General features: G+C 42.3%; 1 protein-coding gene across 1 annotated transcript in view; it reads left to right on the top strand.

Moving 5' to 3' along the window:
- Positions 1–19,906, top strand: part of SFRP1 (secreted frizzled related protein 1) — a 158,529-nt gene that overhangs the window by 25,130 nt on the left and 113,493 nt on the right. Inside the window, exon 2 of the mRNA XM_069214118.1 lies at positions 5,825–5,902. Coding sequence (XP_069070219.1) covers positions 5,825–5,902 — 78 coding nt within the window. The remainder of the gene's footprint in view (positions 1–5,824; positions 5,903–19,906) is intronic.

The raw sequence follows: 19,906 nt of genomic DNA, 5'->3' as shown, positions 1-19,906 counted from the left end.
ATGTCAGTTTGGTTTCCTACACCTTTCCTAGTGTGTCCACATTTGGAGGTTCAGTAGTTTAAACCTTTTAATCTTGACTTCATACCTTGAAGTGTACTTTTCGTCACTATGTCCCAACATGTGTTTATAAACGTTTTTAAGTCTTCAATTCTTTTTGTGTGCAATAAGTGGCAGTACTGAGTGCAAAGTAATTCCGTGAAAGGGAGTGATGTTAACTGAAGGGTCTTTAATAAACTTTAAAGAGGTACACACGTTCTCTTAAGAGATATGCATGCCAGTAAATATGCATGCTAATTTACCACTCATTATAATTTATATTTATCAAGATGTCTGCAAGTGGATTATGCAACTGACACATTAGATTTACTTCATGATTAAAAAAGGTGTTGAAAAAAAGTAAATAAAAATTACATCACAAAAAGATATAATTTCTGATATATATTCCTGGCTGCCAGTTTTTTATATTTTAACAATACAATGCTTATCTGCTGGAGACTTTCCTTTGATAGCAATCTGTCACGGGAAAAATCTATGGGCTAATGTAAACGGTTTTCTACATAAGATGATAGGGGAATGACCTAAATTAGTTTCAACAAGTCTTTCCAAATCCTTGGAGAAACTTTAAAGTGCGAATACCTGTGGTATGAAAAACACAATTCCTTCCCACCTTTAATACTAAATCTAGGCCAGAAAGATAACATTAATGCACAAACCTACCACGAGGTTGGTGATCTTTAATATGGAGACGATGGTAGAACTGATTAGTAGTCTGAGGTAGCTTTTCATCATTATACTATTTGCAAATGTTGACAGCTTCGCCTAATATCACATTAGGCTAGTGCAATCCATAGAACTGATTTAAAACCTTAATTGTTGGATAGCACATCTCTTTCTAAAGTAGAAGCAAATCTGTTACATTTGAAGTGCAATACATAAGCGCCTTGCTTATAAAACATCTCTCTGTGAGCAATACATATGTCTTGGAACATCACACCGTTAGTCATTGGAAGTCTGTGTAGGGCTGTATGGGGCTGTGCAACCAAGATGCTCTGTGACAAATCAAAGAAGACTCTAACCACCCAGTTCTGGACCCGTTGTAAGATCCAAATAGAGTGCATTGCAGTAATCCAGATGAGAACAAATGGTCACTTGGACACAGTGCTTATTTTGAGCCTGTGGTTTCCGGTGCTCGGCACTGCCATGTAATTCTCAACACCCCAACTAATGACAGTCCACTACATGGTGGGAGGGTCAGTCTAATTTTGAGACGAGCACAACAATATTTAATAAAGTAAAAAAGAGTGGTACCTGCCATTCACACCTTCCTGATAGGTTTGCGTGGCCAGGAATATTCTAAATCATCACACTTCTAGGAGTGTGATGGTTAGTGGTTATGTTGGTAGTGCCATTGTCAGCTTTGCCAGAGGCAGTTGGCGGTGTAAGCTTCAGTTGATTAATGAGAATGGCCCTGGCACTTACTATTTTACAAATTAAGCACTTCCTGGACAGCTACCCTGCAGGAATGTACCAGCAGCAGAGGTAATACTTTGCGAATTATGCATTAGTAAAAAGCATGAGGCAGAAACTGCATTGATTTTTTCTCTCCCAGGTAAGTTCATTGTCAATGAAAAAGTCCAATTGCTTTGCAGCGTGCGCAGGGGTACAAGGAGTTCCCAGTTCTACAGGCCAGCATTGAGATGTATGCATAATAGACATGGGGCCAAAAGTGAGAAGCACGGTGCTTCTCCATTTAAACTTAGGGAAATCCTGCACATCCACCGAGCAACTGAAACCAGACAAGCATGGAGGTTTATATCTGTTGCAGATTCATCAACTAGGGAGACACCAATTTACCTACGAAATTAAAGCAAGGCCAAAGCCTGGAATCAGTTTAGTCAGTGGGAAAATAAAGATTTGTAATAATGTAGGCAATCAGGGCACAGTGCTTTATTTCATTACATTTAAGCATTTTTATTCAGCATAGTTTCCTGGGATTGTCGTTAATGATGCAATTTCAGCTGTACAAATCTTCCACTTCTGTAGATTGTGATATTTGCAATTCATGGCTGATTTAATTTTGAATTAGTGTCTGTAGTATTCACAATTCTTTTTTAAAGCAAGGCCCATGAAACCACAGGTGTCTCAGCTGTGGATATTTCCAATGATAAACAAGCGTTAGCAAAGGCAATAAGTCTGGTGTTGAACACCAGTCTTTTGGCTTAGTCAATGCTTGTTTTGTTATGCTTTTTACAAACCTATATTTGTGGGAAAGCTGCAGACCCTCATTAATATAAAACAATTTACAAACTTGCTAATAGCAAACATATTTGTGGCCTCAAAAACACATATTGCCAGAGTAGTCCCTGGCACTTAGAAGTACTTGTGTGTGGATGAGCTCCATGTGAAAGAGCATAATGCTGTCATTCACAGTGACGTCAGCCAGTGGATTAAGTGGGCTGTGATACTGCCCCATATTGTAGGCTATAGTAGGGGTAAGAAAAATGTGAATGATAAAATACCAGACCAAAAAGTCATTGTAAGTATATTATGCATTTAACTTTAGAAAAAAATCAAAATGTTTTGGGCAGCACCAGACCTCATATTATGCATATAACTTTAGAAAAAAATCAAAATGTTTTGGGCAGCACCAGACCTCAAAATAAGGATTATGGGAATCCTAGAGGAGTAACTCAAATCCGTATGGTTCTAGGTGGATCTTTGACTATACTACTGAATGCTTTTCCTTAAATGATAAGGCACAGGGTTCCGAAAATGCGTACATCAATTCGAAACCGCATGTTTATTTTCCAAATTTGAAACATCATCCCATTTTCAATAGCTGAACAGAAACAGTAGCACATATTATAAAACTGAATACATGTTTCTATTTCAAAGCTACAAATTAAAACAGGATTTTCTAAAAAAAAAGGTACATCTATTTTTTGGGGAAATGAAGCATGGATGTTAAGTGGCTTCGGACTGAATGTCCAGGCCAAATTTTGAAGTAAACGTGATTTACTGTTTTACGGTTATGGGAAGAAAAACAAACTGAAACCTTAAGCTTTTTGGAAGCCGAAAGTAGAATACTGCAGATTGAATTTTTCTGAAATTGCTACTTAAAGACAAGCCATTAGTCAGATTCGAAAACACAAATCTAGGTTTAATGATATAGCTCAGTCACTAAGCCGATATATAACAGATAAAATTAGAAACTAAGTTTACTCAAGAAGTGACAAAGAAATTGCTTTTACTTTTGTACAACATAAGAGGACATATGCTCAGAGCCATGAACACAAGCAGACATAGCATGTTTTCAAGCTTCCATAGACCCGTAGACCAACCCACTTACAGGCACCTATGCACACAGAATGCTCTAATAGAGACACAGCTGTCTACAGGAAAGCATTTTAACACACTCATGGAGAACAAAAAGCATAAAGTAGCAAACACACAGGAACACAACTTGACATAGAGCTATGCGAAGTTGTAAATATTGATGCTTAGCAACTTTGCATATTTTTGAAAAAAGAAGAGATTTTAGCAAGAGGAAATCACAAAGTTTTAAAAAGAAAACTTAAAGGCAAAACAGACATATTTTGGAAAAATTTATTATTTTGTCCAAACTTGTATAGTTTGTTAAGCGGTTAGCTAACATGTATCTTCTGAAATGTGATAACTTTGAACTGTCTAATATGTTTTCCTTGTGCAGTATGAAATGCATGTGCTCTGAAAACTGTGGTAAAATCAATATCGATGCCAAAGCACTTCCTCCACTTACTATAGTATACTTATATGTAATCCTATGCTCAGATGTGTATAAATGGTTGAATATTAGTTTAGTTTAATAATTCATGAATCCACCTTTTTTGATCCATCACTCCTTCTCATCTTTCATTTTGTGCCTTCTTTTTACACATGTTACCCCACTCAACAGCTCTACCATGCTATTCTCTTGCAGTGGTTTTCATGATCTTAGGTTTAGAGACCAGTACGATCAAAGTCATTCAAGGGATAATAAACAAGTGATTAAAGTGTTATGCTGTGCACACTCCCCAGCAGCACCCACACCTCCATAATCTACTAAAGTAAGGGGTTTCTAAGCCCCTGAAAATAGTAGTATGTTAAAGGTTCCACAGATTGGTATACTATTGAAAAAGTCCAAAACAGTTCGGTCTCCTGGGTACTTATGATCTAGGGAAATATAGAATGATTTGATATCTATTTAATGTTAATAAATAGAACGAGAACTGCTAAAGTACTCTTGATGGATTAAGGAGATAATATAGTAGAGCGATCTTGTTCATGTATGCTCTTTCAAACAGAATAATTTTTGTCCTTTCTTTGTATTAAGTATTACCATTGATGTACACCGCTACATCCAGACCATGGTTGGCTACAGGCTGTGAAAGACTTGGGCAAATCTTTGGTTGTGCAAAAACTCTCAGACAGCTATCAAACTGAATTTGCCCTGTACTGCCAATCATTACCATGTCCTACTTTAAGATTTGTCTGAGCCTAGTGCTTGTTGTGTAAGCTTGTGCAGTCATTTTACCAAGGAACTGAGTGGCTTTAGGCGCACATGGGACACACAGTGGAAACATTCTTCTTTATGAGCCAAAATCACAAAAAACAAAGGTGTCAAAATATATTTCATTCAGATGGAAGATATTTCACTGCACTGTGTTTGGCTGAAACTATGAAGGACTCAAAGTGCCTTAAAGCTGAGTGGTTACCAGTCATGAGGTAAATGAGGTTATCATAGCTGAAAGAAAAAAATCTATCAAGTGGACTTGTGTTGCACCTCCTCATACTCAAAGGTGTCCTTTCTTGGGATAATTAATAAGAACTGACAAGGTCTCTGCCAGAGTCCGCTGGTGGTTCCTCTCCTTCTGCAACGGTTGGTAAATGTCGGGGTACACAGAATCTTAAAAAAAATATCATAAAAATCTTATAGTTCCATTACATTCCATTAGATTGTGGCAGGTCATGACTGTACAAGCAAGTCACCTGTGGAGTAAGCTTGAGTTTGCGGGTATCTCAAACAAATTGTCTACCCTTTCGGCCTCACACAACATCTACCATCTTTGACTGCACAGAAAACAAGCTGTTTTGAATTACATATGCCAAAGTATGTCATTAAAACATGCTTAGATCCGATATCTATGGAAATGATTGAGAATTAGCAAAACGTTGTAACTTACATGTGCTTGTTACATTGCATGATCAACCTTAGCCTCTGGCATACAACTCATGCAGAAGTCCTTTAATGATGAGAATAGTCCTCTGGCCTACAACTCAGACGGAGGTCCTTTAATGATAAGAATAGCCCTCAGTAGTGGGCTATAATGCTATATTACATACTCCCCCAGAATTAGGTTTGTGGAGAGAGCTACATAATCACCATTAAAGGTTTCAGTTGCCTCCAATCACATCATTATTAATACTAATTATGCCTTCTGTAATGATATGTAAATCAACTGTCAACCAGCATAAGGATAAGACCTATTTACTGTAGGACTGTCTTTCAGTGTTAATGTGCAAGTGCAATGGTAATCCCTTTGATAGGTGCATGCATGACAGATTCTCTGTTATATGCAGTCAAGAGATTTGCTTTCTTATGTGGTAAAACTTACCTAAAATCTTAACATGTAATTTGCAAAGTTTTATATTACTGTTCGAACTTCATAAATTGATAGAAACTGTTTGTGAGCGGTCAAGTCAACATTCAGAACTGTTTTCTAGATACCAGTTAACTTTCTCATCCTTAGCACTTTTGGCCTGACCTTGACCTTTTTTACTGACTTATCTATTCCTTTGTTCCCAGGAACAGCTGTGTGCCCTCCGTGTGACAATGAAATGAAATCAGAAGCTATCATCGAGCACCTTTGTGCCAGTGAATTTGGTGAGTAAACCTTCTAATTTCCTGGTCATTTCTTACTAGATGAGAATGGCAAACACATCATGAAGAGGTTGTCATCTGAGGGAGATTGTGGTTTTGCATCAGAAAGAGGATAACTAGGATAGTTCCATACAGTATTTTTCTCTAATGAACCAATGTGGTCGATTAGCACATTAAGATAAATTTTATCAAAGGCAATAAGCGATCCAATAGGATGAATGCACAAGCTTGTCCCTTGGCTAAAACACTGATTAGATTTTTCACAGTGTCAAATAATGTGGAGTCATCCTTTCCCGGTGGACGGAGGCCAGATGGGATATGTTGTGGGTCTCCAAGTGGAAGGCAGTACGAGTAAGCACTATAGCTTCCAGAACGTTTGTGGTACAGGGTCTGTAACTGGATCAATACAACATGATTAACAATCAGCATGTGTATTTTTTTCTGATTGAAGTGATATTGTTTCTTTGAATTTGTGGAGCTTCTGTTGTTCAAGGAGAAGTATTGAGGAGGCCAGTGAAAAGGTTCCAATACCAATTGTGGATAGGCCCAAACTGACTTGTGGTGTCTTATTATCTTTCCAAAGCTTGGTTTTAGAGAGTTTGAGGGTTGAGGGAAAGATAACACAGTCTTCAATAAATAATTTCACCTGCCATGGAATCACTTTAACTTTTCTAAGCCTTCCAGTTTATGCATGGGAATGTGCCGTTACTTACCAGTAATCTTCATTACCCCGATTAGGTGTCCTCCTCGTCCCAGACCTAACAATTAGGGCTTGTCCTCCACCTGACAGTAGTAAAACTGAAGTCTTTCTTCTATTTTTTTTAAACAACTCCTCCCCCCTGCCTCGTCCTGTATGTTACCAAGCAGAGCTAGACAAGGTGCAAAAGTGAGGGAATGAGGGAGGAGAGAGGAGTGGGACGCAGAGGATCGGGGGAGGAAGTTGGAAAAGCATACCCTCCAACAGATAGACCCCGACCAACCACCATGACAGAGCGCGTGACACATGAGTCAAAAGAGGAATCATAACACCACAGTCCCTTTAGCAGGGAACCCAGTGGGAGAGGATGTGACCCACAACAGGCTGCAAATGAAACCGTGCCCAGACGACCACAGCAGTGGAGGTTGCCAACAGGCCTGCCCATACAACCAGCACCATGCAGAACAGTGCGTACGAGCCAACAAGACTGATACTGCAAACCGAAGAGAAAGAACTTCAGGGAGAAAAGCAGCACCCAGCAGAGTATCCAGAGGATCGCTGATGAACAACCACCACAGGGAGGGTGAAAGTGGAAGTGCGGGTCAAAGACTGCAAACCACAGGAACGGCTGACACACACCATATTCCAGACGTGGAAGCAAGCGCCCAGGAGACCCAGAGTGGCCAAGATATACCTCACATGAGAAAAGGAATGACCTATTGAAGGGACACCAACCTGTAATGTCCGATAAGCAGAAATCTGCACAGAGACCGGAGGTTCATGATGGGCTGAAAGGAACCGTCAGGATCTGGGACCAAAAAACAGGGTTGAGTAGAACCCCACTGCACTTCTGGAATGGAACAAGTGACTGGTTCAAAAACATCAATTCGATGCCCACCTGGAGACTGCGCCATCTCATGGGAACCAGTGGAGAAGCAGGAAGCCTGGAGGTGGAACGAGAACATCGAACTGAAACCAAAAACCATGAGCCAATACGGAAAGAACTGAGGCACCAGACAACACAAGGCTCCAATGAGGAAGAAAGACTGTGAGGCGACACCCCACCGCCAGATAGACATAACTGCTGCTGGACAGAAAAGGCGCCAGAGGAAGAGGGACGAGCAACAATATAGAACGGTGCCCCCCCCCAACCACAGGCCTGGCAACGAAAAAGGCCGACAAACCATGGACTGAAAGGCACTATGACCGAAAAACTCATGCGTCTTATACACCCCTTGCTGAAAAGGACTCAGAAGCATCACCTCCTCAGCAGCCCCCTTTATCAAGGCAATGAGGTCTGGACCAAACAACGCCTGTCCCCAAAAAGGCAGCATCAAAATGAGTGAACCCTGGCCTGAATCCAACCACCAGAACTTCAACCACGAGGAGGGCTGGCCCGCAATGGAAGCGCCAGCCACAGCAGTGGAGGCCGAAAGATAGACAAACGCAGCATAAGACAAGAACTTGAGACAAAAGTTCCATACTGGCCAACAAGACCGAAGTAACTCCAGGAGCCCGGTGACAATTAAACAAAGCAAGTAAGACTGCCTGAAGAACCTGAGAGGCAAACACAGTGTAAGCATTAGCGCAGAACCCATAATCAGATGGAGCAGAATCCCACCACAAAGCAGACACCACAGTCCCATCTGCCGTAACACAGAGGACAGCATTCTCAGAAGCCAAAGCGGAAGAGGACATTGAAGAAAATGAGGAATAGCCTCCATGACAATGTCACACCATCTCACAAGCAGCAGACCGTGAATAACCACAAGGAAGGGCAAATGGGCAGAAGGAGAAGCAGGGTACTGAGACAAAAACTCCACCCCAGCCAACTGCGGAGTAGGAAATCCCAACTGCTTCCCAAAAAGGGACAAAACCCCCTTAACCAGATCAGACTGGAATTAGCTTCCTCAACAGACATTCAGAACAGCAGCATCCCAACCAATCACAGATGCACAGCAGGCAGGACTATGTCCAGCAGAGCAGCACCTATGGCTACCCTAACCAATGAATGCAAGCCAACTCCAGAAAATGCAGGATGCCCCAGCGTCCTCCAGCACATAAACCTGGAACGGAGATGTCCCACAACATGTTGAGCCATAACGGCTTTCAGACAAGCAGGCAACAGCAGACACAGAAGCACGTAGACGCGCTACTGCAGCACCCTTGCACCCGGTATGAAGCGTAACCATGGTAACCACATCTTGCCACGCAAGACCGAGACTGGATAGAAAGAGCAAAGGGACGAAAAGCTTTGGGTGGAGGACAAGCCTCAATTGTTCGGACTGGGACAAGGAGGACCTCATGAGGGGATAATGTTGTACCTCTGCTTCCATTTCCATTTACCACATTTAACAGTGGTAAACCATCAGGCATGCAAAGCAGTAATCATTGATGTAGGCAAGCGGTCTTGTTTAGATTAGCATGGGTGGAAACAACAAACAATTTAAGATTGCTCATGTATCTTCTTCACTTTGTTTACCTCAAATCAAAAAGAAAGCAGAGTTCTAATTATTTTGTGTTATGTAACAGTTATTTCCTTTCCTTTCACATTTCACTGAATAAATTACCTTTCCCCTATAAACTAATTGATGATCAGAACATACAGAGGGACGCAGCTGCACAGCGGGCAGTCATATATTAAAAATCAAGTTGTTTGACAAGAACCACCATGTAAAGCCAGATTGCAACCCTAAGCTGTTTAAGCACCTTAATGTAAATGTTGTGCAATTTTATTCCCAAAATGTTGCAGAAGTGCACAAAATTATTATTCACAACACTTTGCCTCAGCTCTACCATGAGAGGTACTGATGTTTTCTGGAAACACATAGGGCCTGATTCAGACCTTGGCGGACGGCGGAGGCCGTCCGCCAAGGTTCCGCCGCCGAATGACCGCACCGCGGTCAAAAGACCGCGGCAGCCATTCAGACATTTCCACTGGGCCGGCGGGCGCTCTCCAAAAGAGCGCCCGCCGGCCCAGCAGAAATGCCCCTGCAACGAGGACGCCGGCTCAGAATTGAGCCGGCGTAGTTGCAGGGGTGCGACGGGTGCAGTTGCACCCGTCGCGTATTTCAGTGTCTGCAAAGCAGACACTGAAATACTTTGCGGGGCCCTCTTACGGGGGCCCCTGCAGTGCCCATGCCATTGGCATGGGCATTGCAGGGGCCCCCAGGGGCCCCGCGGCACCCCCTACCGCCATCCTGTTCATGGCGGGTTTCCCGCCATGAACAGGATGGCGGTAGGGGGTGTCTGAATCCCCATGGCGGCGGAGCGTGCTCCGCCGCCATGGAGGATTCATTGGGGCAGCGGTAAACCGGCGGGAGACCGCCGGTTTACCCTTTCTGACCGCGGCTGAACCGCCGCGGTCAGAATGCCCTCGGGAGCACCGCCAGCCTGTTGGCGGTGCTCCCGTGGTCGGTGACCCTGGCGGTCACCGGCCGCCAGGGTCAGAATGACCCCCATAGTTACCTGAGAACCCATCCTGATATTTCTTCCCCAAAATGACATAAGGGAAACTCAGGCAACCCGCTAAGGAGGACACCACATTTTTTTCTAACTCAAGTTAAACAAAAACACTAACAGAACATGGAGGAGATTAATATCTATGGCATAATGAGTAAACAAAGGGACCAGTGGTGCAATTTCAGTAAATTCAAAAGTAGCATCGGAAGTGCCATTAAACTCCATTTTGTTCCACATCGGAAAAAGGATAAGGACCTCATATGAATTTTAACTTGCACCATCGGGGTCAGTCTAAGGGTAAAGATAACACATTGAAAACTCAGGGCCACAGTATGTCTATATTTTGTAGTCAATAATATAAGAAATTATGGCTAAAAGTAGCCATCCACAAAGGCTTACCTATAAAAATAGTTGGCAAATTTGTTAAACTGCTGTGGTTACACAGCAAAGTATAAATGCTGCAATACCCTAGTGGGATTTTTTACTCCTTTTTGACGGAGGTCAGCACAGCAAATCACTTTGCTGTGCTACCCTGCGTCAAAAGAAAAGGGCAGGAATGCACCGTATCTATAAGATATGGCACATTCCTGTCCTCTTCCACTGCACTGGCCCACAATTGGCTGCCTTGCGCCAACGCAGGCACCCTTGCACAATGTAGTAATGATTGTTTTTGTGCAGGAAAGGACATCTTCCTGCACAAAAACAATCAATGGAAGTGTTTTCCTCCTATGTGTACTGCAAAATGCAGAATGCAGCACACAAAGAAAAAGGAAAAACAAGGAGAAATAAAGGTATTGCTCCTTATTGTACCTGCATTCCCAGGTTTACAAATCCTTGTAAATCTGGGATTGCATCAAAATCCATGTGTGTTGCATGTGAACACCCACCACAACACCCATGGAGCGCCTCTTTGACACAGAGTAAGGCAACACTGCGACTTGCGCTGCGTTGCCCTACTACATAATTACAAGGTCATCAAACACCACGCAAAGTGGCTTGGCATGGCCTGATAGATATGGGTCTGCAGCCTGTACCGCTGGTGCATCAAAAAAAGTGGCGCAAACTGCTTGTAAATATGGCCTTTTTTCTCTTTGTTGTGCCTCCCCTGGGGAGACATAGGTTTTTGACGCATTCCCACATTTACAAATCCTTGTAGATCTTGGAAGGTGTACAAATCCATAGGTGTTGTGTAGGAACACCCATGCAGCGCCCATAGAACGCCTCTTTGATGCAGAGTAAGGCTACTCACTGTTCTTCCTTCCTTAACAACAAATGCTATGAAAAGTAACACTAAGTGGCTTTGCGTGGCTTTGCGTGGCCTTTTAGCTATAGGTCTGCAGCCTGCGCTGCTGGTGTGTCACGAAAAGTGATGTGCTGGTGACACAAACCGCTCTAAATATGCCCCTCGGAGTAGTAATTGCTACCCTAAAGCCTTCTCCCTTAAATGATTCCCTTTAGGAGGCTATTAAGGAGTGTAGAAGGTTGCTAAGTGTTTGATGTTGTAAAGGAGAACATATATTGTCTTCTTGTGAGAATGTTTCTCACAAGTAATGCTTCTACATTTATTTTAAAACATAAGAAAAAGATTACTTGATGGTTTTACTTAGTATGTTTGCCAATATATACAAAATGTTCACACCATGATTAGCTTTTTTCACATGCTCTGTATCCAGCATATGTATACTTAAAGCTTCTTAGCTGAATTTCAAAATACCAAAGTCAGCAGTGTCCCATGGAACTGTTATGCAGCTCTAACACCAAGGGTCTGTGCTAATGTTGAGTAGGGAGCACACCGATTAGTGGATAGAATTCACTTCCCCAAACTACTTCAAGTACCTAGACTTTACATATAAAGAATACAAACATACAAAGCAGGATTAGTGAACTGGTGCTAAATGCTAGCAAACAGAGAATAACATATAACTCTGAAATTGCACCTAACATTATTTAAATCCACATAAAAGAAAAGCAGTTAATTTTCATCACCTTAGATTTTGCAAGGATTTACACATGAATTTTGGAATAGAGAAATCTAAAGAACTAAGCAAATCCCCAAGGCAGGGTGAAAAGTAGGGTGTCCATCTCCCTTCAGGGCACTACGCACACTGTTTCCAGACCTGGACTTTTGTATGTTAGCTTGTGTGTTGTAATCTTGTTTTCCTTCCATTTAAATAATTAGACTAATACAACTGAAATCAGGTAATGTAATGACTTGGAGTGAAATAGTTACACTGCGAAAAAAGCGTAGACTACAGTACTTCTTGAGTGGGATAGGAGACCAGAGCCCATATTACATAAAATATGCTGCAGGCGTAAAGGACATGTGTACCTGCTTTCTGCACTCCAGGGCACTTTAGTATTGCAGGATGGGTTGCAGCCTCGTGCATGACTCATTCTGTAATACAGATCTTAATAACACACTTGGGCCCATATTTATACTTTCTGCAGTAAAACTGAGCTAACGCAGTTTTGTGGCAAAACGTTTAGTGCTGGCTTGCGTCATTTAATAACGCCAGCCGGGCGCGGTATTTATTGAATGGTGCACACCAGCGCTAAACTTGGGCTAGCGACTTAGAAGAAGACGCTAGTCAGTGGGGGTGGCAGTAGGGAAGGAGGGGGTTTGTGTCAGAAATTGACGCTATCCTGATTAGAGACAAAAAAAATGCCTCTATCCAGACTTGCGCCATTTCCTGGTGCACAACCACCAAAAACATGACTCCTGTTTTAGGAAAGACAGGAGTCATGCCCACCACCTCAATGGCTAGCACAGGGGGCAAGTGTCCCCTGGGCATGGCCATTGCACCCTGTGCCCACCAACCCACTGGCCAGCACAGGGGACCAGTGTCCACTTTAAAATAAATAACAGAAATGCTTACCAATACCTACCCTACTTACCTGGGATGTGGTCCCCCATCCTCTGGTGCTTCTCTGGTGTGGGGGGGGGCACCTGTGGGCCCTTTCCATGGTGTTTGACCATGGAAATGGGTTCACCGGTCCCCTAACGCCTGGTCTGACCCAGGTGTTAAATAATGGCGCTAAGCAGGCACCATTTTTGCATGGGAGGATGAATATGGCGCTAAGGGCTTAGAGTCATTTTTTGGACAGGAACATCTACCTTGCAGCTCATTGATGCTAGGTGGGTTCACGCATCCACAAAATGACGTTAACTCCTATATTTTGACGCCAGATGGGTCTAACGTCAAAATATAAATATGGAGTTAAGTTTGTGCCAAATTTTCTAAAAAAATGACTCAAATGTAGCGCAAACAGGGTATAAATATGCCCCATAGAGCGCAGTTCTATTCTAAGAGGTCATTCCCTCATTAGCTTGGGAAGGGTGGCTCTAAGGTAGGCACGGGTTCACGGCTGCCCCAGAGGCATGGTATTATCACTAACAAGGAGTACTGACCTGGTCTGCACCTGGAACAACCATTTCAAGATGTGCAAAGGCTTAGGCAAAGGCAGTGCGTCTTATATATGATACAGATACAGGTTTTAATTAAGCTGATAAGCAAGAGTGTGATTGCTGAGTATGTTGACTGATTTAAAGTCTCTTCTAAAGGTTGCATTGCAGAATGCTCGTAACGGAGTTAAAAAAAACGAATAAAAAAAGAGTATTTCTGTTTTGCTGAAACTGAGCTCCAGCCTTGACAGACAACTCACACAAAACTCAATAAACTTTTAAGTATTGTAGTTTCCACGCTGCACCTCCAGGTCAAGTGACTTGATTTTAGGGTTCTACTGCAAAAAAGCTGCAAAAGCTATTGTTGCTTGTTGAAGATGTTGTGGCTTGCATCACCAAGGTCTATTGCTACTGTACCCCTATTTCCACAAAGATTGATTCATGTTGTGGTTTTCTTCATTGCATGACGTCTCATTAGCAGCCTAGCGCCTCAAAACAGAAGGAGTTTGCCAGCCATTGGCATAACTTTTTATCATAATGCTGAAGGTAGCACCACCAACCCATTCGTGAAAAGCCTCATGCTTTCAGAGGAAGTGTCATGCTAACTGCAGTGGGCAGCGGACTAGTGCGATCAGAAACACAAATGCACTTCTTACTAGAAAGAGTTGGGAGACCAATGGGCGATTGTAAACTCTCACAGCACACACTCCTCATGTTATTCACTCTGGTTGTCGCCTTGTGTGCTATGTTAGGTATAGAATGAGCATGCAGCAAAAATAGACATTTGCATATTCACAAATAGATTTGTTGCTGGTTACCTTTATAGTAGAGCGACCAAAATTGTCAGTAATGTATCAGTTCTTAGACTTCAAAAAATTGAAGAAATACAAGAAATAATGCCACGTTCTCATATCTAACCTTGAGTTTCAAATCTAGTTGTGAAGCCCACATCTCAGAAAGATGGCAACACATTCGAGATAGACCAGACGAGAGTTAGTACCATGGTAAAAAATAGGCATCAGACATCATACAAATGGAGAAGGAGCCCAAGACTTCCCAAGCCCATAAATGTCTTATATACATTGAAGCTTGGATAGCATCATTCTCCATGGGAAGCATTGAAACACCATACAAATTATGAGTAGGACACAATTCTGGATTGGTTGCCATGAAAGGAGGATTGGAGAACATGAGGATCCAGATGTTCTTGTTTGTGACCGATGCGATGCTCCTTGAAGGTATGTCCATTATGCTATTTTGGAAGTGAGAACCTCATGTGTGGCAGCATGTCATTTCAAGTTCTGGGTGTGCTTATGAGCAGGCTTGTGCTATGTCCCATTCATTTTTTTATTGTCTTGAGTTTCAACATTAAAATGTCATTGTTTCGGCATGCTTATAACATTTTATTTTCTGCCAGGAGGAATTCATGAATAGCTTTACATCAATGCTGCACATTCCTCCGCTAATTTGATAAAGGAGCTGAAGACGAACTAAATTAGCTTAGGACAAAACAAGAGCAAAAAAATGCATTGCGGACGACATTTCCTGAAAATCATTCCAAAAAGCTATTTTTGCCATCAACCTTCTTTTTCTGAGGGTATTGCCGTTGCCAATAGATTCAAGCAGTCTGTTTCAAAATGTTTCCAATTTGGAGAACCACATTGTCTACTCTGTCAGCTTGTAATAAACTTGGTTTGTGTTTTCAAGAAGTAATGAAAAACATCTGTTGAAATAGTTGGTTTGCCCACAGTTCTTCCTTCCCTAACAACAAATGTTACAGATTCAGTGATTCCACAGTTTAACTTTACCATTGTGGTCGAGACACTTCATTGGAAAGTCATATTTGATGTAAAAATCCTATTTAATGTCAACTATCTATATAAATTAGAAATAATTTGCCCATACCCCTTTTTTTAAGGCCTAAGAACATGGTACAGAGTGTCAACAAATCACTCAATAAGACCAATTTTAACTTCCGCTCGAAAAATAGAGATGGCTGGTGCCACCTAACCCAGCTTCAGATTAGAAATGCATTTACAAATTAGGATAACCGCCATCATTAAAAAATCATGCCAGTAGAATTACGAGCATTCACACCCTCAGTGGTGTAGTATAAAATTAATGGGGCTCCTCTGCAGAATGTTGTGAGAGTCTCCTGAGAGTCCCGTCCCTCAGAGAAGTGCATAGAGCTTAGGTTGTATGGTGCACACTGGAAGGTGCGGGGCCCTCCGCATACAGGGACGCAGCTTCAGTGGAGGGTGTTTGGGGTGTTACACTCCTCTAATAAATATATTTTCTGATAAATATTTGGGTATAGGTGTATTCAGTCGGGTATTGTGAGATGTCAGTGGGATTTCAGGAGGAATGTTTGCATATACACAGACAAAAACAAGCACACACACACACACACACACTCATCCTCTGCTTTGAAAGTCCTCAAAAACATTGGATATTTCACCAAATATTGTGTTTTCTCTCTCAGTGCTCCTACAGATCTGCATTCATCTCCCTTTCAACCTCTCCTCTCCTGCACTATACGTGTTGTATAATATATTTAAGCATTATATGCCAGTCTGATTGTCGGAAAAGTAAAAACTCACACCCCACTAATCGTACTGACCAAACTACACGCCTGCCGCCAACATAGGTCGCAAAGGGCTGCAAGGCCCTGCTTTATGCCCTTCCACACCTTTGACAATTGCCACTGCCCATTTTGTAACATACAATTTTTCCACTGACCTACATATTATCAACATCTCCACAACCTTTTTCTCCGTTAACTTTCAAACTGCCCCTCTCATATTGTAACTCTCCTGGAAAATGTCTCTGTAAATCTTCATAAATTTCTTGTACTCTGTACATTCCCCACACATTTGCCATGAATGCAACTCAGGTGGAATGAAATTAACTTATTCTTGCATGCCTTATTTTCGCTTCCCCTGAACAGTAGTGGTTACGGTTTTCCACACTCAGATTTACCTTGTGTGGGAAAACCTTAGCCAATTTTTCCAGCTGGAAAAATCCCATAAAACTTTGGCTGTAGTAGCAACCAAGTGTCTTGCCTCTAAGTTTTTCTTAAAGAGGGAAGGATGCGGTCAATGCTTCCCATTGCTAGAAAAAAAACTTCTCCTTTGTTCCCATAATTCCTCACTACTTTCCCTCACCCCACTACCCCACTCTTCCACATACATTAAGCACCTGATCAGAGTAGGTGGTAAATGAAAGTGGTAAAATGCATGGAGTAGAGGTTTTATTACACGAGCCACACATGGTACTTTTCCATTCTATGGGGTCTTACTCATAAGTGCGAGCTACCAGGGCAAATTTACCACACAGAAATGGTAAAATCACATGCACAGTAAAATGTCCTCACTACTTTTTCGCTCATAATTAGAGCCATAGTGTTTCCTTTTTCATAAAATCTATGTTTGCCTACATTATATTTGGATCTTGCACATGAATCGCTGTGGACAGAACAGTATTGCGAGCGGTGAGCCAGTTTAGACCAGATTAGGGATGCTCAGACATATTGGAAGGGGAGTGACACAAACATGTAATTTAGACATAACAGTGCACAGTCACATTATGTGTTTAAGACATAAATATTGACACATCATGGTCTTTTAGGCCGAAGGACCTGCCAGCAGCATAAGGCACCACTGCCTCTGGAGGATCTGCACATGGTTATTCGGTACGATATTATGCTGCTGAACTATCTGACTCAAACAGGCATTACCGAAGGCTACAGGCAGTGGCGGTTCCTCCCTAGGAGTGGAGGAGCATTGCACCCCACACTGCTGCACAGAAAGTTGGAAAAAAAAAAAAAGCAATAAAACAATTTTATTGCCATTTTATTTTACTATATACCGAATGGAGTGTGAGGACAGGGTGGGGCCAATGCGTCACAGCCGCCAATGATCTGCAGCAGTGAGAAGTGGCCACTTCAGTTTGAAGTGCACATGCCGGCATTCTTGCTTTGGCAAAACTGACATATGCAATTCAAAACGCTCAACCTCGCTGTCTCACACAGCTGGGTTGGAGAGCAGGCACAGACCTTCAGTGCCTTTTTGAGCAATGAGGTAGCCTGCTTCATCCAATCCAGATGCTTCACTATTGCTGCTTAACATAGTTAACAGAATGAGAGCAGTCTCTGGATTGGATAAAGGAGTTGGCTGTAGGACGTCACTTTGTGCTCAGAGGAGTCTTGAGCCAGGGGCTGGAAAACACCGAGTACATGCTGCAGGCTAAGGTAAGTTACACTTTTATTTTTACTGTGGTATCTGGCGCTTTTTTGACTCATAATATTTTGATTGTGTTGGCTGTGTCCCTGATTGTGACTGTATGGGTGTGTGTTTGTGAGCTTGACTGTGTGCCATATTGAGAATGAGTGATGGGCAAAGGTGTCGCTCAGGAAACATGGTACTGTTCAAGTAGACACCTGTCTGATTCCTCCTTACCTGATAAAGGGGCTTGTGAAAAAAGGGTCTAGAATTCCCATTTCAAGTCACTATTAAGTTAATTCAGGCTTTTCAGGCCCGGAATGGGGAAAAACTTTAGGGTCCAGAAGGCACGAGGCCCATCCGGTATGTTTTTCCAAATTTCAGGATAGATTCTGCTTTCAAATTCCATCTACTGTCAGGAAGTGAGGAACACTTACAGAGGACAAGTCTTTACTCTGTAAACTTTTTATCTTATATTGTGGTATCTCTTGTGGACAACTTTGTAGTATTATGCCGCGTCCTCGTGACTAGCGTCTCGCGTTCTATAGCACGCTCGAGACATTACGAGTCAAGAGGACGGTTGAAAGGCGGTGGCTGCGACAACGGAGCGGTCTACAGTTATAATAATAACCTTACGGTTTTCTTCACCTGAAGTCTGAGTCTCTACAAACTTGTAATTGGCCTCTGAACCTGTGTACGAAGAGTGAAAAAAGAGTGACGAGGCCAGTGCAAAAAAGAACACAGATGCCTTTATCTCAGACTGATCTAAGCTTAAACGCTGTAAATCTGTGTAGTGAGGCACAGTTTGTCATTTGCTCTTTAAGTTGGGGGTCAGGAATTCAGAGGAGAAAAGCTATTTTCTTTGAGCATGTAGTTCAGTGTTCAGCCAGAGATAGGGATGTGGCATATGTCAGCACAATGCTGGTGCTCCTACAAAATAAGGCTCTGGCAGCCTGACACAAGGAGTGCACAGTAGCTGCCTACAGGTACCCTGACTAATTCTAAGGAAGCTTACCAAGCACAAGACTTCCCTTCATAAGTGATGGGCAGATACAATGAAATATTCAATGAGATGTAAAAGAAAGGTTCAAATACCCACTTCCCAGATTGACAAAACACACCCAAACTAGCCACATTCAAATCTTTCAGCCCTCCTGCATTGCTAAGCAACATCCTCAAATCAGCCGCAAAGACTAGGATGTGCTAGGACACTAGAAGTCTACCATTTTTGTATGTCACCTCACCCTATTCTGATCTGTCTCGGTGCTCCTGTGTACCAAACAGCTCCACTTCTGTTTACACCCATAAATGCCCCCTGCTGAAAGAAAGAGGATTTTGTGTGCAAAAATGAGCCCAGAATAATTGAAACACAACATTTAAAAAAATGATCTGGTAGTTCTGTGACCTAAACCCTACATGTGAGTCTGGGCCTGAAATCTTGTATTGACATGGAGTCGGGGGATGGAAACGTCATGCAGAAATGGTCATTCTAGCTCAGTGTTCCATTGTGTCCGGCACCATTTAACTTGTAAGTGGCCCCTCCAGGTGGTATCTGCCCCAATTACCAGAAGTCACTGGGTTCGATTCTGCATCTTTTCTACAGTTATGGGCAGTGATTAATTTGTAAATAAAAACGTGTGGCTGCTCAAAGCCATCCTCTTAAAAACGCGGCTGCTGCAATTAAATTTGGGAACACGGTATACTGAGGCAGCAAAACCTGAAGCCATCTCGGGCCTCTTCAAAGCACTTAAAGCCCCTTCAGCTCACTCTTGCAACTTTCTGCTTTCTCCCATTTTTACACTTTTTTGTTTTTCTCTTCCTCTGTCTTTCCCATATGCATCTTTTGCTCGCAGTAAATGCTTGGGGCAGAAGAATAAGCGCCAGCCCTCAAAAATAAGTGCTGGTGCTCAGCACCGGAAACAACAAGCACAAATTAAGCACTGGTTATGGGACTGTTTCCATACACATCTTCCAGAGTTTAGGAGTAAACGTGCACAAAGGTACATTTGGTTTTACCAGGTGCCATCCAGCACCTTGTAAAACTTGTAACTGCCAATTTGTCCAACTGATAAAAAGCCCCTTAGCATTCATCATGGGTAAAATGTAAGATTACAATAAACAGCACACTTGAGATACCAATGTTAAATTATGAAGATACCAAAAAAACTATAATGTGTAATACCATCGACACTTACGTATTCCAGAGTCAATATTATAAGGCATAC

The sequence above is a fragment of the Pleurodeles waltl genome, chromosome 11, assembly GCF_031143425.1.
Source record: "Pleurodeles waltl isolate 20211129_DDA chromosome 11, aPleWal1.hap1.20221129, whole genome shotgun sequence".
NCBI lineage: Eukaryota > Metazoa > Chordata > Amphibia > Caudata > Salamandridae > Pleurodeles > Pleurodeles waltl.
The sequence above is the reverse complement of the archived record's forward strand: the minus strand, read 5'-3'. Positions and strand labels throughout refer to the sequence as shown.